Consider the following 23,604-nt stretch of genomic DNA (forward strand, 5'->3'; position numbering starts at 1 on the left):
AGGATGTCACAGTGTGATGCACGACAAGAATCTGATAATAGACTTCCATGTAGGGACAGTAGCTGTGGGTCTTGAATTAACATGCTCTTTGTTAGTAAGTAGGGTTGGATGGCAAGTTTTAGTAGTACAAACCCCAGGGTTTTTTCTTTCTTTGGAAAAGAGGGTGATCTTGTAGTTAAGTCTCTTGTGCCTTGCCAAGAGCTTCCTGTGTGTCCATGTGCAATTTGTATGTGCTCAGATTTTCCAAGAGAAGCCTCAGATCTTCCGTCTTTGTTTTGGTATAATTTTCCAGTTTTTCTCTCCCTCAAAACTGCTGATTATTGAAAGCTTCACTCAGAACAGTGGATGCTTAGAAATTCTGAAAGCCAGTGCCAGGGTGTTTCTGAAACAGCATTTATGTTGAAGCACCCAAAACCTATAGCTGCTATTAGGAATATAGGTCTTAATTTTCCTGCTTGCTCATCCCTACCCGAGGGATTGTATGACCGTTCTTCATTAAGTGTTTGAAAGTTGCTGTAGAAGCGTGGACTGGCTCTGTGTGTTGGAGCAGCATGACAAAAATGCCTTGCATGTGTAGGAATTATATTTTCCTGGGCATTTTTTCCTGAGAGTCCCTAAAATAAGGGGGAAGCCCACCTATGGAAAAACTTTCCTGTCAGCTGGTAAATGAAGGAATAACACGGCTGTACTGCTGTTGGTGGGCTCCAGTTAAAGAAGGTGTTGCCATTTTGCAGGTCTGTCACTGGAGCGCTCAACCAATTCAATTGCCTCGCGTGCTCGACTGTGCGAAAGGGAGGAGGAAGTCATGGCTTGTTTTGAGACAGCATGTGTCATTGCCCAGGTGTACTTGCAGGAGCTTGAAAAGGTAAGAAGAAATGTGCTCAGGATGTTACCTGGTGGCCTGGGTGGAATTTCCAGGGTTTTGGCAACAAAAATGATGGGGAAATGCCAAGTGATCATAGACAATAAGGAGTACGAGAACAAGTTGGAAGGAGTGAGGTGTCAGTATAAGCAGTTGAAAACCAGCCATTTTTCTGGTCTCTGTTTCCTCTGAGAATGTGGCCTGGGAGCCAGCTTGCCTGTGGTGAAGCACTGAATACTTCAGATATGCTCAGGTTGTATCGCAAGTTTAGCTCTTACTAAAGAGGGACTACAAACTTTGCATAGCAAGTACCAGCATGAAGGAACCCAAGACACTTTACATACCTGCTGTGTAAACTGATATTGGGATCCCTAACACACTAAAAGTAATCTGTGTGGGTCAGCCATAGCAGTTTAACTGCCAGTGCTTCTCCTTTTCCAAGTGAAACTGGAGGAACCTAGATCACTAGTCGCAAGTAACTGATTAGTCAGTGGTTGGCTAGGATGCTGAGTAAGATGAGTACTGTGAGCCCTCCACTGAGCTATAGCCGGGTGCATGCTCAGTGGTCTCTTATCTCTGTAACTTTGCCTAGCTGAGTTTAACAGGGTATGCTATGTGCTTTCATGCCCTTCCTTTGCCACGTGTTGTACTTGATAGCAGCAGCGCTGATGGCAATGAATGTTACCTGTTTTTCTGTAACTTAACAACCTTTGACCTTCAGACCAGGTATTTTTTCTCTTCTCAGCAGCAAAAGTGTGCATTTGTTCCAGGTTTTTATTTTAATCACATTAAAACAAGAAAAAATGAGCTTAGTGAATATATAAAAATTCATTAAGGAAGCCAGCTAACAAGTTGTCTGGTCTGTTTCTTTGTAGGAAAAAGCTGAATGGCTTTTTCTTAATTTAAAACTAAGTACTGTCCTTTTGTGGAAAGATGAGTTCCTGCCATTACTGGGTACTGTAAATGGTTTTTACTGACAGCTTGTGTCTTTGAAGAAGGGAAAGAGTGAACTGTAATTCATTGATCTTCTGGACACAGAGACAAGGACGAAGGATAACTGACAGATGTACTAAAAGTCCATAGGCCTTCTCCAGTCCTGGATGTAAAACTCCGCTTTAGAGAGTCTGCACAGGGCAACTTTCAGCAGTGAAAGCTGTTTGTTACCAGTAAGGAAACAAAAGCAAGAATGGTTTGATAGGAGAAATAGAGGAAAGGCTAAGATTCTTCCATCAGGACCCCTGATAGCTTGCTAACTCTTAACAAATATTTATGTTAAGCTAGACATACCTACTCCAACATTGCATTACTTTTTCTGTACAAGATGCTGGATCTATGTTGGACCTAGTACTTCTGAAGCCCTGGGTATTAATATGCAGCTTTCTACTTTATTAAAGGTTGGAAGATAATAAGGGATGGTGTTTCAAAACTCATATTGCATGCAGAATATTTCACAGAAGTCACTGTGTAGCTTTATTTCAAAGATGACTTTGAAAGGTTTTTGAATAGCTAACGAAGGCAAGTTTTCAGGTAGTCTGAGGTGGAATCTGATGGCAGAGGCCAACACTTTATTGTTGGAGATGTCTCTGGCTCATGACGAACTAGCTAGTTCAAACGGTTGTCTGTAATCCAATATATTTATTTCTTCCCCTCACAGACCTTAAACAACACACATTCAAGAAGTATCAAGGGCAGCAACATGACTTACTCTGAGTTTGAACTTTCCTACTTCCTGGAAGCAGCTCTACAGAGTGCCTATGTGACTCATTTAAAGAAGGGGTAGGTGGATGCAGATGTTAATAAAAATAGATAATGTTGCATTTTTTTGTCTCAGAACAGATGGAAGTTTGTTTCTTTATATGTGTTCTGTTGTGACTTTTTTTGTGGCTGGCTCACTTAAGTCCCTTCTGTGTCCTTCCCTCCCTCCTATTTGTGTCTCTGTGTCTCTTTAAGAGTCCTAAGCCTCATTTTTTCAGACCCACAAGTAGGGTGGAGTAGAACAATTTTCTTGTCTTGACTCAGCTCTGTTCCCTGTGGAGACAAGGGGAGTTTGAGTGTAAAGAGTTAAATTTACACTGCAGTGTGCTCTTAAAATGTTCAGCCATGGGCCCTGGTTTAGAGGTTGGTTAAGTCTTAAGGGTAGTTTCTTTTGTTTGTTTGTTTACTTAAGGTCTTAAATGTCCTGATCAATACCCCTGTGTGGTTTTACTAGAGAGAATGCATGCAGGAACAGTGCTGCTCCAGGGTATTTATTCTGCCTCTGAAATACAGCTCCCAGTGAAACTTGGAAGGGCAGGAGGAGTTGGTATCTGCAAGCCAGCAATGATTTTTCACCCGAGAAAAACCTTCTCAAGAACAACACAGACAGACACTAAATTCCCTCTTCCAAAGGCTATCAGCAAGGGCATGCTGTGTCCTAAAACAGGCCATGCCTTCAAACATAATACACTCGAAGCTAATGGAGAGATTGCCATGTAGGGAGGGTGTCTTTTCATCATGTGTAAACACTACTTGTAAGAATTCATCCTTCCCTAGTCCTGTTCTTACACCATATTATTCCATCCTAAGGAATCAGATACAGAATTTCTCACTGTACTGTGTAATATTGGTGGTCAAAGTTTTATAACCTTTAAGCAAACTATCTCTGAAAGTATTTAATTTTGGCTGGTTTTTTTTTACCTTCACCACCAAAGATATTTTCTCTCATTTTCTTCGCTCCTCCTTGTCTTCCTGCTGAGTAAAATGGAGATAAAAGTGAAAAAATATGGGGACATTGAAAGGATGAAAACTAGAAAAAATTCCAGCAAAAATCAGTTTAAATTCTGTAGGTAATTGATGCCATTTTTTACTCCATTGCAGGAGGCATGGCTTCTTGTTTAGGGCTTTTTTTGCTATTTTTTGTCTCCCAAGAATGACTTTAAATGCATCCGTGAATAGCCTCTATGTCCCCATTCATTCATTAAAAGCCTGAACATACAGTGAAGCTGTACTCGTAAGCATATCTGAGAGGTGCCTTCAGGTAAGCCTTGTTTAACCTGAAGGCTTACAAATACACAAAGACCAAATGTTGTGAAATGATCCCTTTAGTCAAGTGGGTACAAGTTTATGTGTAACGAAAGTATGGAATTATAAGGTGTAGTCTCAATATCACCTCGGCAGTAGGGGACAGGTATGTAGTTTTCCTGGGTGAGTTGGTGGTTAACCAGCTGTGGCACAGCATGTGCTTTCCCTAGCCTTTTGCCATTCTCATGCAAACAAAAAGCTCAGGTCTTGCCAGTAAGCTCATTAACTATATAATAAAATAAAATCTCATTTACAACATATGGCGCTAATGTCCTCTAGACACCTTTTGGATATCAAATTCACTCATGTTCATTTTATTCAGCAATGTTTTAGATTCAGTCTTCATTAGTTCAATATATCCAGTGGGTTGTTTCAGCTATTACTGTGGGCCCTTCTTGCTCCCTTCCCACATTATTTTAACGACAGTCTTAAAAAAACCCCAACAAAACAAAAAAAAAACCCACAAAAAAGCCTATAAGAAAACAATTTAGAATCAAAATACATGTGTGAATTAAGCAGTGCTTTGATTATAAGCTGAATTGCTGCACTGATAGTAAAATGTTTCTGTAGCTGCCTCCTGATGAAAGAGCATCCCAGTCGGTGCAATGGAGCTCCCGTTGCTGGGACGAGAGCGGAGCCCTATATGCACCTCACCTCCTCCAGTGCAAACGAGAAACACCAGCCAGAGAGATGAAAGGTCTGGTGGGGGGGGGGGAGGGAGCCCTGTGGGACTCCACAGCTTCTCTCTGGCCACCCAGCTGGTATTAATGTGTGGTTTCTGCCACGAGAGGGCATAAGCAGCATTGGGATATATTAAGGAAAAAGGAGGGAAGTGGGAAGAGGCTTTATATAATGCTTCACCTGTATAATATATTTCTGCACCTGATATTGAACAACTGAAAGAAATGCTTTTGTTGTCTTTATGTCCTACCTGAACATGCTGGAAGCAATAAGCCTAGGATGATTGCTGAAGCTGGTGGGGGGTAGGTCCTATCAGGTGGGATGCCTGTTCCGAGTGGCACATGCGTACAAAAGAAATAGTGAGTGCTTTATTCTTGTCTCTCCAGGCAGAAGAGCTGAGGGATATGAGTAGTGTGGCCATGCTTTTGTTCCTGCTGGGAGGAACAAGCATACTTTTCTCAGAGTATGGTCAGGGAGGCCCTTTTCTCTTGCAGTGTGCAGTAGATAGAAGGCACCAGTACAAAACAAAGGTCTTTCAGATGTTGAGCTGCTGGCTGGAAGAACCAGTGAGTGTTGCAGCTGTGGAAGTCTCAGGTGCTTTTAATAAGGTGTTTACTTAATATTGTGTTGCTAAAGACGCGTTTCCTGCAGTTGTTTGCCTTGCTGCATTCCAAGAAAGCTGTCTTCTATTCTTCCAGTGAGCAATGTTGATACTGCGGATGCAGAATATAGGCAGGCAGATGCTGTTGTACTGTAGGAGGCAGCCAGTTGTCTTTCATGTTAGCATCTGCATTGGGGTTTGGGGTTGTTTTTTTTTTTCTTATGTGGATGTGTGAAGATCAGGCTAATTTATTACTGCCTTTCTTCTCAGACTATTGAACAGCTATTACTGCTTTATACTGTTATGGGGACTTTGGTCAAGATAATCTTAGAATTTTCCTAGGGCAAACAGGCTTCACCTGTGTGAAGTCATGGTTATATGATGCTGCACTCTTAATGGCACTTGAAGTATGTGTGGAGTTTCACAGGTGAGACAAATAGTCAGAGCTTTCCAGAGGATGTGGTTGGTTTTGGGAGCTCTTGATGGGACACCTTGGAAGAAAATTAATTTCTGAAAAATAGTAAGCACTTACTAGAAACCGGATTTCATTATGATCCCTCAAATTAGGACCTAAATTACTTTGGAAAACCCTGATGAAAATGTCTAGTAGGGAAAGCTTACACAATTCTTTCTCTTCCCTTCTCCTGTCAGTTTTATAGAGTGATCAGTTCCCTTTTTCAAATTTTGTAGGCTTCTGTTGCAAGGGCACTTTGAAAGAGTAACTTCATATATGTTGTTTTACAGTAGCATGTACAAAGGCAGGCAGGCCAGTCTCTGCCAGACTATTCATCTCTTCTGAGGAATTATGTGGGCTTTTTTTGTCACTTATGTACTCTTCAGCCCTCACAATCTAGCAGCTTATCCAGGACACTAGGACACTGCAGCTGGTAATTTGGTAGTGAGTCTTAGTGCCCTATTGACGGATCGAGATAAGTGCTAAGCTTTTGTTTTGTATTGGGTTTTTTTGAGTGTCCCACCTCTGTTAGACAGGCTCCCATTAGGAAACTCTAATGTGTTCTGTTGTAGTTACCTGTCTAGTATAATCATTCATAGGAATCTTGAGGATCTGAGGCTTACTTCTTCAGGTGTGTTTTATGCTTATGCATGAACAGCTGTTTAAGGAGAAGGTATGAATTTTTAGAAACCTGGGCAAAATGCAAAAGGAGCTGGGCAGAGGCAATGGTGTTGCTGTTGTTTGTGTGCTTCAGGTACCGCTTTCCTCTGGAGAGGTGGCTCTGCAAACTGCCATGTGGTCATCTCAAGATGGTCTCCGTTAGCAGCTAACTGTTTTAACAGTTAATGAATGGGGATAAGACCATTATCTTCTGATGCCTGTGTTGTTGGGGGACTGTCTTTGCAGACCCCTGTCCTCACGTTCCACTCTAGTTCATTATAAATATTTTTCCCAGCATTTTGCTTAGAAAACATTGTATTTCTTTATTTTCTTGTATCTTAAAATTTCGTGTAGTGTTAACCAAAAAATATGACATAAATGTGATATGACTGCATTGATTCATGGACTGGTAATTAATTACCCTATATTAGCAGGGTACTTGTACAAACAAAACAGATTTTCATGCTAAGCTGGACTGACTGGACTCCAGGTGCTCTTTTTCACAGTTCGTGCCCATGATTTTCTGTGTTCCTCTTTATTAGATCAGCTATAATTGAATCCTAACCTGCATTTCATCATGGTTTTTTAAATGCTTCTCTTGCCACTTTTGTGGCTAAAACCAAGGCAGTTTATGACCATGTGCTTTTCTCTTCCTGTTCTTCCTCATTTCTTTTTCTGGCATCTTAGCAGTGCAATAGGGGCCCATGGACTTTTACAACTCATTTAATTTCTATGATCAGATGTTCACTTATAATGCCATAGCTTGAGGCAACAGTACCTGGGATTTCCAGATAGTCTTCTATCCAAGTGCTGCAGAGGCTCAAGATTACTTCGTTTTCTGATCTAGACAAGATCAAATGGATTCACTATAGATTGCCAGAGGCCTTTATGTTTGCATCCTCATCCACTTATCTACATACACATATTTCTGTTGAAATACCTAGTTTTCTTCTAGTTAACTTCTTCAGGTCCTAATTAAAAAAAAAAATCTCTTCAAGTGCATGTTTAGTATATGAAGGACATATGTTAATGGAACAGTAAGTTCATTATTGTTATGAGTAGAGCAATTCATATATTTAAAAAGAAATGTGTGCTCAGATGACCTCCTGGCTTGGAACAGTAGAGTGGAAAGACAAACTCCTGTAGTGAGGTATGTTTGCAGGCTGCTGGCAGGTGTGCTCTGTCTCCTGTCATGGCTCAATAATGTTCAATAAAGTTCAAAATATAAAAGCTGCCAAACTAATCCTCAGTCCTGTAGAACTGGTATTGTTGTCAGATGTTTTGCATATTTCAGAGTTGAGTTGCTCAGTGCGGAGCAGGTGCTCTGAGAGACCCTGACCACACAAGCACCTGTCTGGAGGACGCAAGTGCTGGGTCCTCCTCTTGTGCTGCCTGTGTTGCACTTCTACCTTCTGCTGAAGGTGTTCCTAGGCATTTGTCATGTGGTTCAGTTTCAACCCTGACTTCTTGCAGATGGGCAGCAATTTGCTATTTATTCTTTCATTCACTTCACTGTGTCACTATTCCTTTTCCTTTCTTATTCCTTCATTCACTTCAGTGTGCCAATATTCATTCCTTCTCCTTTCCCCTTCCCCCCCAAAGCTTCATGTTCCTGCCATGAAGATTAACTGGGTTTGTAGCCTTGTCTAAAAAGTGGAACTGAAATGGTGCTCCAGTTCTCTGGGAACAAAACTGTCTCTTAGTAGCACATTCTCTTTTTTTTTTAATCTGAGTCGTTGCAAATGTGGAATGAATTGGCTTTGCAAGTGGTCACTAATCTTTTCTGAGGCTAGTTAATGGAATTCATTGACACTTTATTAAGACAAATACCATTATTCTAACAAGAAATCTAAACATACATATTTTTGAAAATGTTGAGGAACTGTTATACACCATAACTCGTCTGTCCAGGCTCTTAAGGAACCCAAGGAAGCACAGGAAATGCCAGTAGTTTTCAGTAACTGAGGAGAGCAGTTAGGCAGCTGCGTTTTGTTTAGATGGGGGAGTTTATTGATTATGACTATCTGATAACAAATAGTATGTGAACAATTATGTTGGATTTGGTGTAACTACTCGTGTGCATAAATATCACATATGCTTTATTGCTTTGCTCAGTTTAAGGTCCAGAACTGCATCTTTGTGGGTATATTCTTTCCTAGACCCACAGAAAAGCACCAGATGTCTGGTCCCTGTAATTGGAGAACTTGCTGAAGCATTGAAGTCCAACTTAAAAAACTTCCTGGAGTGTTTTTCCCTTAATAAATTCAAAGCACATATTTTACTTATAAGAAAGTGGAAGGAAAAAAAGAGAGCTTCTGGGGCAAGTCTCCAGTGTTTTTGCTCTTGCCTTACTTTGTTGCTCGTCTGTAGATTGTCCACAACTAGGTAATCTACAGATTTTCTCAAAGTTTAAAATTTTGATTTGAGTATTGATGGGAAAGTAAGGCCACATGCACTTGCCTTCTGTCACATGGTGACCATAAGCTTTAGGATGATATTTTATGTAGCCAGTATTCATGGTAAACATGACCACTTCTTTTTGTTTTTCTCCAGAAAATAATTTTTTATTTCTTCAAATGTTTGCCATTGATTCCGGAGTGCAAGGTTTGCAGTGCATGAAAGTGGGCACAGGCGAGTCTGTACTGTTTATCCTCAAAATTTAATGAGATTGACAAAAGGGGTTGTTGTGGTGCATGGCTGCTTTTTTTTATGAAATCTAGGCTTCGTCTGCGCAGAAAGTTCTCCTGGAATAAGCTGAAGTGGCAGTTAGTGTAACAGTACAACTGCTTATCTGGTTGTCTTTATTTCAGTACAGCACTGCTCCTGTCTGATAGCTTGTATTTCTTTGGGTAGTTTCCACCCTGCAATGAAAGTGAACTGAACCATTTTGTAGTTACTGTGGTTGTAGGGCCATGTCCTTAGCCTTGAAGAGCTTATAGGCTGTAAGTGTGTTAACTAGTATGTCCAGTGTTTAATCTTTACTCTCCACATCTCTTGGCACTCAGACACATGATTAAGATCCCATTTGGCAACTAGTCTCCTTTAATTGCTCATGCTGTATGTAGAATAATGTGGGTTTTTTTTCCTCCCATCCCTAACCCTATTTTATTGCAGTTTAAGCTGTGCTTGCAGTTACTGGAACTTAGCTGCCTGATAATAAACTGTTTAAACCACTGTAATTTCATCATGTGTCTGGATCATCAGACACAAGGCGTTTAAGCACCACCTAAATGGAGTTGTCATTCAAAAGCATCGCGTAACTCAGTATAATTCAAACAAGTATAATCTGTGTGTATGAAGACATGGATGCTTTTAAGAAGAAGCATCTGCTTTATAAATATGAGCTACAAAAGGCTTCCAAATGTCCCCTCTGTTCGTCAAATGTGAATGTGATCTTCTCTTAGGAAGCCATCTGGAGTAGGCATGCTACAGTCACTGCCTCGCTCGGTGCCATTGTCCTATCTGTGCCTCAGAGCGGCTTGTCTCACTACTGCATACGCAATATTAGTGATTGTTTCATGGGTTTGTTTGAATGTCAAGTTTGTTGATAAGCTTTGGTGCATCATAATGTTTTGACTCCAGTGTGCTGATTTTTTGGGTGTTTTATGATTTTTTTTTTTCCTGCCTTCCCCATAGAAATATTGTGAAAGGAATGAGGAGTCTGCGAGAAATACTACGGACTGTGGAAACAAAAGCTACTCAGACCTTCAAAATGGTAAGGGGAATGAATAGGAGATGGAAAGGTGGGGTAATCTGCTGTTCAGGATTCTGTTTATTAGCCAGTGCAGTAAGACAAAAATGTATTTGTCCTCACTTGATTGCTGCCTTTTGTTTGTTTTTTACTTTTGGAAATATGTCAAGTGTAGCGTTTAATTCAGAGACCTGCCCAGTGGAAACCTCCAAGCCTCCAGATCTGGGTATGTGGGTTAGTTACTTTTGGGTTGGTTTTTTTTTTTCAGTGCCTTTTCTAGCCCTGGTAGAAATAGGGATGTATTTAATTTGACAGTGCTGTCCTCAGGTGATAATGTCTTGTTTTCTTTCTTGCTTTTCAGTGTGTGCATGCACACCTTTTTGAACTTGCATGTAGAAGTGTTAAGTATTACTTGCTTTTCCAACAGGCAGTACTTTTTTTAGGATCAAGTGCTTCAGTGTTCTTCCTGTAAAAAAAAATTAAAATCACTCTGTACTGTATTGAAGAGAGTTTTATTTCTTTTGTTGGTGTTTGTATTCTGCATCCTGTTATCCTGGGTGCCTCTGGTAAAGAAATAATGTAGAAAGTTATTTATGTGCCTGTTCAACTTCTTAGACCTTAAACTGGTTCTTCCCTGTCTCCGCTTTAAGAGATCTTGTCCTGCAGTTACTCAGGAGGTGGCAAGGGCAACTGCATGGAGGATAGCAGTCTTGAGAACATGGATGAAAACTTTGCAGCTGTAAAAGCATTGGCATTGCTATGACTAAACTTGTTTTGTGCTTAGTTTACCTTTGTATTTTGTGTAACTCCAGAGAAGTTCAGCAAAGGAGGTAGGCATGGGTTTGCATAGCGTTTTGGAGATGGAGAGTGCCGAGTTGCAATGGAGAGACTGACTGTCTGGCTGACATGCAGATGCAGAGCTAAAATGAAAGCGTAAGCAGAAAAGGTATCCTGGGTACTTTTTTTGCTACGTTCCTCACATCTGTGTATTTCTGTTCTGGAAATGAATGATCTCGTTGCCTTGGGATCACCTTATATGCCTAACTGAGAATACAGATGCATGTGGAAGCTTGCACAGGGAATCAGAAGAGGTGACTTGAATTGTCACACTCAAATGGTTGCATCCTTTTCCAGCTTGAGATCAGGGTTCAGGGCATTTTTCTTGCTCTCCTGTTTTATCATTTTCCTGAAATAAGTCTAACCATCTGCTGTTCCTATACTATGACAGAACGTGGCGCTCAAATGCTCCTGTCCCTGTGCAACTGGGGAGAGCTGTACAACAGCCCTGGGGGATTTATCCTTAAGGGGAAATTTGAAGGTGTTCATCCAATAGTTTTTCCTGGGATGTCCATTTTACAGGAAGTTGCATTTTCATTTTCTTATTTTTAAGGAGCTGTCAAGAGGGCAAAGGGAGAAACGTGCTTAATTAAACAAGTTTTTCAAGCATGAAAGTGAAATGCATGTGGGTTTTTTTTTTTTTTCCTAATTTGTGGGATCACAGTGTTCTTCAAGCATAATGATGCTTTTTTTAGCCAAAGGCGGTAATAACATAAGTCAGAGTCTTGGCCTGTTCTGGTTTGTTTGGTCTTATTCAAAACAAGAGCGAAGCTAATTTACACAGCTATTGTACCGTATGTTAAAATCAAAGACACTAAACATATTTGGTGCTTGCCTTTTGAAAGGCTTATCACAAACTGTACTCCTACTTCTGTGTGAACCAGTAGAGATCTTTCTGTTGCTGGCATATTATTTTTTCCTCCCCACTAAGATTGTAGGAAAAAATATAGGAGAGTTGGCTCCTCAGGGTAAAACTGACTAAATAATTACATGCTGAGACGATGAAATGATACTGGCTAATGTTGCAGTGCCCTAGGCCATTTTGCTCATGGTTGCTTGCTATAAAAAGCATGGAAAAGACTAGTTAGAAACAGAAGGCTTTCTGTAACTTGTGGGTAGGTATGCACAGAAGGTCTTGGGATTTCCAGGGAGTTGTATGTGACAATGTTTCTTTGAGGCACCGTGATACATTTAGATCACTTTGCCATTTGCTACATCTGTGAAGCCTCCCTTCTGGTGTTCAAGAAACAGCACGTGCCCCTGTGGTTGCATTTTAGACTAATACAATGAATTAATGTATGGTGATGTAGATGAAAATGAAGAACCTTGCATCAAAAGAAGTTATTTTTCTGAATCTGATAACGGGAACTTTGACCTCAGTATGATCTATTTGGCCCTGTAGATGTCATATCTCAAGTGGAATAATGGTTCAGTTTAGCAATCCCCCCTATCCTGGTATTTAAAAGAAAATTGCTCTTGGTGGCCTCAAAACACATCTCGAAGTGTAAATTGCATATAAAATATGTATTGCAGTAGTCAGAGTTCCAAAATAATATTTACAAGTATTAGGACAGAAGGGCTGAAGTTTCAGACTGCCTCTGTTCTGTGCAGTATTTACTTTACAGCTTAGAGTGCTATGCTGCTTAGAATTCACAAAAGATACCACCCATTTTGATGTCTGTGCTTATTTGCATGATCATCTATTTACAGTGCAAAAAATTAGAGATTTGTTGGGAGGGTGACAAGGACAAATGCCAAAGATAGTTTTGCAAAGTCAAGTTAACTTGCCCCCTTTTGGGCCCAGCTTGCCAGCCATGTTTATGAAGCAGATAGCAAGTATTTAAGGATCCTTGGCTGCTCGATGGTCAAAAAAGTGCATGTGATGTTGCTGTCTCAATACAAGGTTTTAACCCTTTGCTTGTCTCCCTTCATTACTGCAACAAAAAGAGAGGAGCAGTACCAAGATGAAGCTATACACGGCTGCAGGAAGAACGATATTAACAGATGAAGGGTTGATTGTTTAAACCTAATACAAAAGTAGCCTCTGGGTTGAGACTTGCATGCAAAATTCTGAGCCTGAGAACACAGTGGAGTGCCATCATACTCTAGTAGAGTAACACTTGTGAGATTGTCTCAGCGGTCTGTGTGTCAATCAGTTGTCTTCATTCACCAAAGCGTCCCTTGCTGTCAAGCCCATTTGATACTTTTTTCCTACAGCATTGTGGCAAGACCATGTATATGCAGAAGGCTTGCCTTTTCAGAGGAGGGAAGAAACTTTCTGCTGTAGACATTTTAGCAGCTCTTTTAGCTACTCTAGCTTTCTGAAAAGTGGTACTGTCGTATTGTTGGTACATCTCCTTCCCAAGTCAGAACACGGGGAGGGGTCAACCTTTTGTGTTGGAGAAGACTTCACTGATGTGTCTTTTTCTGTACTGTTCACTGATCTCTAGACTGCAGCCAAACAGCTAGCCCAAGTACTTCTCCATTCCCTCAGTGAAGACTGTTACTGGAGCCCTTTATCTGATCCGCTTCCTGAGTTCATGAACAAGGAAGATCAGTCTTACGTTAGCAATCTTCTTTGTCGGAGGCCTGAGCTGTACACAGAAGAGAAGTAAGTATTCTTTTTTTTATTTCAATTTATTGGCAGGAGGAAGGAGTGTGTTTGAAAACTCTTTGGTACTGCTAATTGTGTCACTGATTCATGTAGTATTTCTTTGTGTTCTTGTTTTCAACTTCCCATTAGAAGGTCTGCTGGAAAAATAAAGCATTAAACCTTGAGTGTTTTGATATTTTTTTTCCCAGGAAGGAAGAAAATAAAACCAAATGGCTGTCTTTGCTATGAAATGGAAATAATCTATTTATGGTTCAGTATTGCTCATCTAGGATATATTGCAGAGCTTTTAATTGTGAGAACCTGCAAGAGAAGGTATTGCCTAGCAAATGAATTATGCATGAGATGTTTCAAGTTACTGCTCCTCTTGTGACATGAGAAAGAGGCTGACAAGGTAATTCTTGACCTTCCCCAGAAAATTATGTTCTGTCTTTCAGTGCGTACTGCCCTCAAGACAACGTAGAAGAGGCTCTTCTTCTTCTCTTAATCAGTGAATCCATGGTAAGCCAAAAATGAGTTTGTAATACTAATAGCACAAAGGAATACCCAGTGTTTCCATGTCAAGTCTTCTGGTTGGTTTTTGTTTACAGAATCTTCCCTAGATAAACAGAAGCCAAGATTCGGCTGCTGAACAGGAACTGCTATTTAATCTTTTGTTAGTGACACTACTTTTATTAAATGGAACATCAGTGAAGGGTTTTGGGAATTGTCAAGAAGAGGAAGTGACTGCATTCACCATAGCTGCATGCAGGTTCTGCCATCCAGATACATTGTCAATAGGCTGGTGTTTCCATTCAAAACATCTGTGTGAATTTATGGATCAGCAATGAGAGGAAGGGAGCTTTGCCTAAAGCCAGGTGTGATGGTGGTACCCGCTGTTTGGCATTTGCAAGATACAATATCCTGCTTACATTGCTTAGTCTGCAGGGATAATTTTAGCTGTTTCAGTCCTGAGTGATCTTTGGCAGTTTGACGCTTGATGAAACAGGGAGTTTTGTCATATGCAGAAACATTCATAATGAACTACAGTGAAATAATTAGATTTCTTTTTATAACATCAGTTGCTTAAAAAAAATCCCTTTAAGAGGAAGGGGGAAAGGTGGAGAAAATCAACTGCATGGAAAACTGCATAGTAACCTTCGATCATTTTCATGTTCTGAGAAGATGCAAATGTACAGAAAATCTGTAAGCAATGTTTCCTGAAAAAGGGTAAAGAAAGTAACTTTGCTTTAAATACTGGGTGGTCGCTTGTAGCTCAAAGAGATTTTTAAAACCTTGGAGCATCAATGACCCTATTAGGAACTTTTAAACAGCTTTCAGACGAGTTGAAAAGAGATAACTGTGGAAACTTTGTTTTGCTTTGGTGGGAGTTTTTTTGTTTATTTTGGTGGGTTTTTTTTCTTCAGTTTTTCATTGTCTGGTTCTTCTAGTTCAAGTCCTTCCCCTTTCCAGCAAACTTCTTCAGAACATGGCAATCTAATATTGTTTGCTTTTAAAATTTGGGGAAAAATTGAAGAGGCAGAGCCACCCCAAAATATTAAATTGACTTAATCACTTTCATCTGAGTTTTACTATAGTTTGTGCTTTTTAGTGCTTTCTAGAGTGAGCCTCTACAGTAAAGCTGCGTTGTGTTTTCAGGGGCTTTTCTGCAGTTTTAAGGGCTTTTTATAATTGGAAGTGGAGATTCCAGGAGTGAGTGCTTATAGAACACCACACGAACTTCTATTAAAATCAGGAGGACTGATGTCAGTATCGCTTCTCAGGGCTGATCCAAACAGGAGGAGGATCAAGGATCTGAAGCAGTTACAGTATTGGCTGCTCCAGCCTTTTCTGGGACTGCACTTGCAGTCAGAAAGGCCTTGTGGGACCTTAAACTCTATAATCTTGTTCTGCTGAGGTGAATGAAAGTTACCCCTGTTCTAACTAATAGTGCGCAAAATGACAAACTGGTCCTGTAACTAAGTTATGGATGAAGCAGTGTGAAAAATCTGTTGATAGGAACTGGACTGCTCTGCTGACTTCAAGGCTAAATAAATAAGCTTGTGTTTGCTGAAATGCCATCTTCTATATATAGGAACTTTCTGGAAGTAGGTGCAAGGCATTTTGATCTGCTGCTTATAAAGCACTTAAATAATCAAAGATCCTGTAGTAGAGTGCTGCAGGAACCGTAACTGTCGTTCCATTCTTTTGGGAAATGGAACATCTGAGCTTTCCTCTTTCATTAGCAATAGGCTTGCCATGAGTTTATCATTTTAACAAAAATACAGGACAAGTCTATAGAAATACAGCTGTGTATAAAAATGCACTTAGGAACCATAGGAATGTGCTTCCTAAGTGAAGGAACAGAGGGAGTAACCTGATTCTTACATATGTTTGCAATCCATAAATATTTTCCTGTAGTCTTACTGTTATGGTACTAAAAAGGGGAAATTTTGTTTAATTTATGACATAAGACATCTTTTACATGACAGCTTTGCAGGCTAGCAAGTTTTCTCATGTATGGGTTTGACTGAAGCTTATGTTTTGTTTTTTAAAACCTGCTGAAGCTCATGGAAAATGAGTTAACACAAAGCAGATTTCCAGTTGAGGTTTTCCTAATGATATAATGTTAACAAGTGAATAAAACATAACTTTCCTTCCTGGAGAGTGTCAGTGGCAAGTGATAATGATATGTTTCTGTAGGCCAGTAAGCAACATAGTTGGTGTTCCTGGATTTTGGCTAGATTAGGCGTTCTTTCAGATTTTACAATTATGTACCCCTTAAAATGAAACAGGAGTATATACAATTAGGCTGGCTTGCTGGGAGCTCTCCAGCTTCTCAACACTTTTGATTGCTCTGTCAGAGCAAAACTCACCAGAAAGGTACTTTTGTTGGCTGATTTTTAGAGAGACAAAAGAGCAACCATGCCATTATAACTCTTTCGCAGGACTGTAAAGCCAAACAGCTGCTCCACATGCCTGTTCCTGACTTCTGCTGCTCCAAAATGAGCTCAAGGGGGATAAAATTGCGGGGCAGAGGGACAGAAGAATTGTCAGCGTGCAGAGGGGTCATGGGGCAAAGATATATTGGGGAGGAGCATAAATCATTAGAGAACCTCAAAGTAAATATGTGATAAATTTGAAAAGGAGATGTGGTAGCTTTTTCAAGACTTATACCTCTGGAATACCACCTGCCCCCGCCCCAAGGGGGAGGAATAGATCAGGTCTAGGTAGTTTGTTGCTGAAATTAGCTCTATTTTCTGTTTGTCTTGCCTTCCTAAGGTGAAATAACATCTACTTCACCAGGATCTGTGCAACTCTCCAGAAGATGTTACGGGTGTTAAAAGAACTGTTACTGTAAGAGGGAAAGGAAGAAATGAAATCACCTTTAAGGTGTTGTGAGCCAGACCCTACATTCCAGCACATCTCTGGCTCTTAGTGGTACTGGGTTCTGGCTTATGATGCTGCCCCAGCTTTTCTTCTTATCCCTTTACCTTGCATTGGAAGGGAGCCACTTTGCATGTTCTGGTGGGATGAAATGAGAATATCTTTTAAAGGGGTAATTAAGGGTTGCTTCAGCATTTCGTTCACTTTGCCTCTGAGTCTACGTATGTAACGGTTTTTCAGATGGCCAAATAACATGGTAGCCTCTTTCATAGCGTTGAAAATGCTTCTGTGGGTATATAAACACTTACAGTGAAAGCTTGGGTCCTCTTTTCTCATGGCACTCTCCTGAGTTGCCTCCTGCATGCTTTCTCTCCCATTTGAAAATGGGAACCTATCTTCATAAGCTAAGGCATCTCAGTAAACAATGAAAAGCATCCTGGTTGTTGAGTTTGGCAAGTGCTCCTCCTCCATGCCAGCTGTTATTTAGTCATGGTGGCTGGCTGTAATGTTCTCATGAAGGAATCTAGTGAAACAAATCAGGCAGCCTGAAGATTACCACAGCCGGTGCTGTCTTTAGGGTGGTTTGTGGCCTTCTGGCTAAATTCTCATTCCTTATGCACAGCCTGAGTTATGGCATGGATGGGCTGAGTTTGTGAGAGAAAGAAAATGCTTCTCCTTCAGACCAAGGAGAAGGCCAGATGGTGACAGCCTTTACAGGCTCAGGCTGCGGTAGGATGATGTGTTCCTATCATACATTGGGGGAGAAAAAGGACTATTTTTAAAACACTAGTCCTCTTTCTTGCTGCATTTAACCCATCAAAACCAGTGGCACTGTGTTTGTGCGGAGAACCAAGGGCATGTTGTCACTTGCTGCGGTGTGGTTTCTTTGCATCATGCTACCAGTGGGAATGGCACTGCTTCTGCCATCAGGGACTCTGGTGCTTTGTGCTGCAGGGCGTAGGCAACCACAGCTTTGTTTTAATAACCATTCTCAGGAGTATTCTGAGATGACTGCACTGCCCCTTTAAGTCAGACAGAAGTTTCTCGCAGCCAGGAATGGAACTCTTTCTATTACTTCTTGTGTTTACTTTTGAGGTTAAAAAAAATTATTTGTTTGTACTTTAAGACCTTGCCTTCTTGAATCTGAACTGTCCAGTGTACAGTCTAAAATCCCTTTATCCATCCCTTGGCAATGCTGGCTCTTACAGCTGGGGGTTCTGGCTGGTGCAGTCCACCAAACATACTAGGTAACATAAATTATTTTTTTGGCTTTGTGTTTACTCATACTGAAAATGAAGCTTGTATCCAAAACTAATAAACTCTGTGCCTGCGTAACAAAGATTAGACATGTCATCCCCATCTTATTCCTGATTTGAATCCGTAAGAGCGATTTGACCTTGGAGAGCCTGAGAGCACAGAACAGATGGTGAGGGGGGAAATAAGATACTGGGACTTGTCCTGTTCTTTTTACTGGTGAGAGCAAACTCCTAGCTGTGAGCATGCCTTTAATGGAATAAGATTAAATCCATGTATTTTTAAGCACAGAAATAATTAAAACCTGTTAACTCCACAGTTCTTAGCTTTATAAAATAATGCAGTCCAACAAACGGGTTGGCAAAGGAGAATAATCTCTTGTTACTTCTGCAGGATTTTTTTTTAATGACACCAAGCCCAGTGATGATAAAACAGCTGGATGACAATCACGAGTATTTTCTTTAGGGCTATCGAACTGTGGCAGCTGAAAGAGACAACTGGGGACAGGATTGCCTGCTCTGTTGGTTCCTGCCAAATCACGGCTGTGCACTTACAATAGCAAGCCTGACTGTCACTCTAACTGGTTTGTGAGGCAAAGCTACGTGTTTGGGACCTGAAAAGGTAGATTGCAGGATGTTTCTAGTGGGAAATACACCATCTCTATTAATTCTCTTGAACAAATAGTTCTGATGTGAGTTGCTGGAGAAAGGATAGGCAGCTTTTCTCTTCTGCTTTGCAGTAGGAAGTCTTGCTTCTGAACTTGCAAGGAGGATGTAGATTCTTGGAAAATAGCTTTCTAAATGCAGATTACTGATAACAAACTTCATTACTTTCTCCATCTCTCTTCCTTTCGTCTAGGGTTGTTGGGCTGTTTTGGCAGGGGTGGGGGTGGGGTGTGTATGTCTGTCTTGCTTTCAGTGATGTTTTTTCCAGAATGCGTTCTGCTACAGTACAAGATGTTAAAATATACCTGGTGAGAGATAAGATATAGCTATATGACCATATTTAATAACCAATAATAATGGGCTGGTTTGCTGAGAAATCTGAATGGGGTACAAGTAACCTGTGAGCTGTTGCTTACCAGGAATGAGACAGATGCCACACAGTTCATAATAAGTTTTCATTTGCTGTGCTTCTGGTCTGAAATGAAGCAAGTTGTGGTATCTCTGTAAAAGCAGTTTTGGGAGTGGCTGGAGTATGGTATTTCTTCCCTGTTCCACCTGCTTCCCAATTTCACGGCAGTTTTGCAGTCAACCCTGAGTATTTTCTTTGTATATGTTAGTGGGGGGTACCTTCAGGTGCTGTGTAGAGATCATCAGTAACTTAAGTGAAAAATCAGTAGTGTCTTCCATATGAATGGGTCCTTGCCCTTGCGAAGAATTCGTTCGTTTTGTTGGCGATAGGGGCAAAACAGTCAGAATGGAGATCCAAAGGACATGGTCTAAAATTTCCCAGCTCTTAGCAGTAGAGGCATCAACTGCATGATTTCAAAGGCTTGTTGTCGATCTTAAACACACAGCATTTGTTTTTCTCTCTTAATGCTAGTATTGAATCACACCAATTACATTATTACAGTACACTGTGTAAAACATGCTGCCATTCTGTATAGATGGGTTGCAGTGGATCTGGCAATTACGTCTATTATGAAAGACACAAGTTGAACATTAGAATGCCCATGAATTAGGAGGCAGGCAGCAGGCACTCATTAAAGATTTTAATTGCTTTCTTTTTCTTCTTTGAAAAAAAGCAGGGACAGCCATGTTTCAAAGTGAGGAATTAAAGGATACTTCATAGCTAATTGCTGTGAGAAGGGGCTGCTACATGGAATATGCTCTACTGTAATTCATATGATTGCTTGATGTTTTATTAAGAAGCACATCTTTGTACCATGGTAAAATTTAATTTTCTGCAACATAACTGTGTGCGTAATAACTGCTGAAGTAATGGCTGTTTGGATTTGCTGTGGCTCTTTTGCTTTCTACATGTAATGAACATGCCATAATTAAGCAGTGATTATCGGGGTCATTGATGTACAGCAAAACCTCTGTGTATAGATGGCTTATCTAGTTTGCAGGTAAGTATATTGTTTATGTGGATAGGAAGGCAGAAACTGTCTGTAACTCAGCAGGGTCGTTAGTTAAATTGCAGATCCCCAGAAAGGCAGATCTCTTTCCTGCTGTCAGAGCCAGCATGAGTCTGAAAGTCACACACTGGTGTATTGCAGCAGGGAACCTAAAAGCCCTGCTGAACCCCAGGCAGTCCTGTGCCTGGTCAGGTTGAACATCTGAGTTAGCCTTAAAGCATGATACAGAGCCATTAGCATGGCTGAGCACTGAGTTTGCTTGGGGATACCAGCCTGTGCTGGAACCTCTTGGATGCGTGTGGTCTACGGATGGGCTGTGTTGTGTCCCTGGGCTGCGGCAAGGGAGGGCTGAAGGTGCTTGCTATCCTGTGTGTGCTGCTCAGTCTGAGCTGACTACAGGATGTGTCTTATCTCCCAAAATAGGATTAGTGTCATGTCTGAGCCACCTGCATGCACAGTTAATTGTCTAATGAATCCTAAAATATGCAAATATGATGCATCTCTGGGTTGCTCCATTACCTAGGATTGCCTCAAATACCAGGGGTATTGGCTATTTTTGGTCTGTGCAATGCAATTACTCTAACTCCCGATGGTGAAACTCCTGTTGGTAGCATTAATGACCTCCATCCCACACAACAGCCTTGAACAAAGGTTCTCTTCTTTTAATGGTGTGACTCACCATCTCTCTCCATCCTGCTTGTATACTGTGAGGCATGTCTGTGTGACGATGGGAACAGCTTAAAGGGAAGAGTCATGCTGGGGGTGTTGAAAATGTATTTGTAGCTATGTTTTACTGCTGCTTATAGTAGAGGAGGAGGAAGTAATGCAATAGAATGAACTGGGAATTGCTGTTTGTTATTGATACGCTGTTTGGAGATCAGTGTTCTACAAATAACCCTCTTTACATTTTTGTTCAGGAAAATTAGTGGTCTGAAACAACAAACAGGTATTGAAAAAAATGGTGTAAATGGCTTAGAACTTATGCATTCTCAAATGCAAAATGCAATCTCTTTCTCTGTGCATGTTTCAGTAAGTAAAATTCCCCATCCAACAGAACTGGTGTATGCTGTGCTTCAGTAACTCTACAACTGTTTTGCGCCTGTACTTAGCCAGGATTTCTCACTGCCAAACTGAGGTTTATAAAAACATAAACAAGGTAAAGACAGAAAAATTGGCTAATGGTAGTCTGGGTCACAGCACCCTTCCTTCTGTGTGGCGGCAGGCCACCACAGAAACATGCCAATTGCCCTGAGTGGGTTTCAACAAATAGTGGTTCACATTCCCTTCTCCGCCCTCTGTATGTAGCACTGCAGTGTAGTAAATGATACTTTGAGTCTTGGGATGATGGTTTACATGACTGTTAGACACACTCCATGTTTTTGCTGCTGTTCAGTCAGTTTGTTATGAGGTTTGCACCTTTTGATTTTGGCTATCTGTGATAATGAAGAAACTTCTTGACTTTTTTTTTTTTTTTGAGCAGCTGGAATTAGCAATTGGAAATAGGTTCAGTAGTACAAAAATTTGTTTGATAGAAGTGATGACGAATTTGCTCAGTGGCAACTTCTGTGCATGCAAGTATAGAGTGTGATAGATTGCAGAGATCTTCTATGGCTTTGAGGTTTGAAAGCTTGAACAAAAGAAGCAGGTTTATGACCTTCTTGGAATGAATATTAGTCATGCCTATGCATGTGTTGTTTTTAACTGCTGTCTGCTTAGGTAAAGTACAATATGTACGATATGTTCAGTATGACTGCAATTTTAGAATGTTATATCCTTGTAATATGTCTTATATTCCTGCTTATTGCAGGATTTGGGCATACTGTTCCCTCTAGTAGGGGAATATCTGTTAGCAGACGCTAATGGGCACTCACCAGTTCTGATTAATTTTCTATCTATGTTAATGCATCATCTTAAAAATCATAGCTTGATACTAGACACATACCCAAAAAAAGCATCAGGCTATAGCTGACTCTAATGGGAGATTGATGATGAGATTACAGAGTATAGGGGTGCTTTCTCAGTAGCTGTTTTCTACAAACAATTGTCATAACAATGTAACTGGTGCAGAAAAAAAAGTTGGTGCTATTGTATATATGTAGGAGGATTCACTCGACAATATGGATTGTTCTGTATATGTCTTTAACTCCTTTTTCCTTTTAAAGTAGCAGTGTTGGGTTAAATCCAAACAGAGCTCAAACATCTGTGTTTTTATATTCTTATTTGTTTAGTTCTGTTAATAAAGACAGATGAGCTATTCTTCTGTACTCTGGTTCAGGATTTTCTCTTAGGTTGCATGAGAGAATAAAACCAATTCTGAATTATTTGTTTTTAAATCACAAATTGTCTTTTGTAGTAACGTGAAAAATGCTCTTGTTGCTGCAAGAGTTAATGTAAGTTTATTTGTGCAAACACTAGTCTGAGTCTGACCTGTCAGTTTGCCTTTAACTGCAGTCGCCATTTAGCTCTTGGTTGTGATAGTGTTAGTTGTCAGTAATTGTTTGCTGTCTCGGCTGGAGGCTGAGATGAAGAGTGCTTGGAACTGGGGCATTACACAGATAATATAATGATGGAACATCTGCAGCTTAATCGTAATAAAATATGCGTGGGCTTTAAGGGCTGCGTATTCTGGAAATTTTTATTACACTTAATTCCCATGTTTAACCTTTTTAGGAAAAAATTCTCCCTGCAATTAGAAAGAAAAAGATGTAAGATTATAGTAGCATTATAAAATAACTTTCATAACCTCTCTGCTTCAGGGAGGGAACATTTTGTTTGTCTTCGCCCCAAGTGAAACTGCTGGCAGTCTTCTAATTTTTCTGATCTTTTAGATGTCTAGACCTGAATGTTTGATGTTGCCCCTCTCAGTTGAGGAGCACAGGGCAATGTATCTGTGCTATCAGTCAGTGCTAGGGCTCAATAGCATCCAACACCACCTTTCTCAGAGGTTAGCTAGTCTGGGTGAAGTCCTCTGTGCTTGGAAATCAGAGGGACTTTTCTGTTTACTCTGGGATTGAGATCTTCTTTGTGCTAATAAAAGAGAGGCTGGGATCTTGAGGTAAATCTGAGTCTATGGCATATGGTATTTTGGGACATGCACATGCACACAAATTGCTAGACTGATTATTTTCTGTCAAAAATGTTTCTTTTTGATCTAGGCTGAGCAATGCACTGTAGATTATGCAAAATTAACACTTCTAAGGTGGGGTAGGTTTTTTTGCAATTATTTGGTAGTGCATTGCCCAGACCTCTAATTGCATTAAATTGATGAGAGGCAGATCTGATTATTAAGGCAACCTGCTCAAATTAAAAAATAAGAAGTGAGTAGCAGAAAAGAACAAAACCACATGCTATTGGGAAGAAATCAAGTGCAGACACAGAAGATAAAATACCAACCATGGAAGCAGTTACCACAGTTGCATGCAATTGAAGTAATTAGGAATATGG

The 23,604-nt window shown here is 40.5% G+C and overlaps 1 protein-coding gene across 3 annotated transcripts in view; it reads left to right on the forward strand.

Moving 5' to 3' along the window:
* The window catches only part of TTC7A (tetratricopeptide repeat domain 7A), a 184,957-nt gene that overhangs the window by 20,919 nt on the left and 140,434 nt on the right, over nt 1-23,604 (forward strand). For all 3 annotated transcript variants that reach the window (XM_075089097.1, XM_075089096.1, XM_075089098.1), the window contains 5 exons: nt 735-865; nt 2,517-2,638; nt 9,955-10,033; nt 13,297-13,457; nt 13,895-13,958. In XM_075089097.1, coding sequence (XP_074945198.1) covers nt 735-865; nt 2,517-2,638; nt 9,955-10,033; nt 13,297-13,457; nt 13,895-13,958 — 557 coding nt within the window. The remainder of the gene's footprint in view (nt 1-734; nt 866-2,516; nt 2,639-9,954; nt 10,034-13,296; nt 13,458-13,894; nt 13,959-23,604) is intronic.

The sequence above is a fragment of the Phalacrocorax aristotelis genome, chromosome 3 (assembly GCF_949628215.1).
Source record: "Phalacrocorax aristotelis chromosome 3, bGulAri2.1, whole genome shotgun sequence".
NCBI classification, from domain to species: domain Eukaryota; kingdom Metazoa; phylum Chordata; class Aves; order Suliformes; family Phalacrocoracidae; genus Phalacrocorax; species Phalacrocorax aristotelis.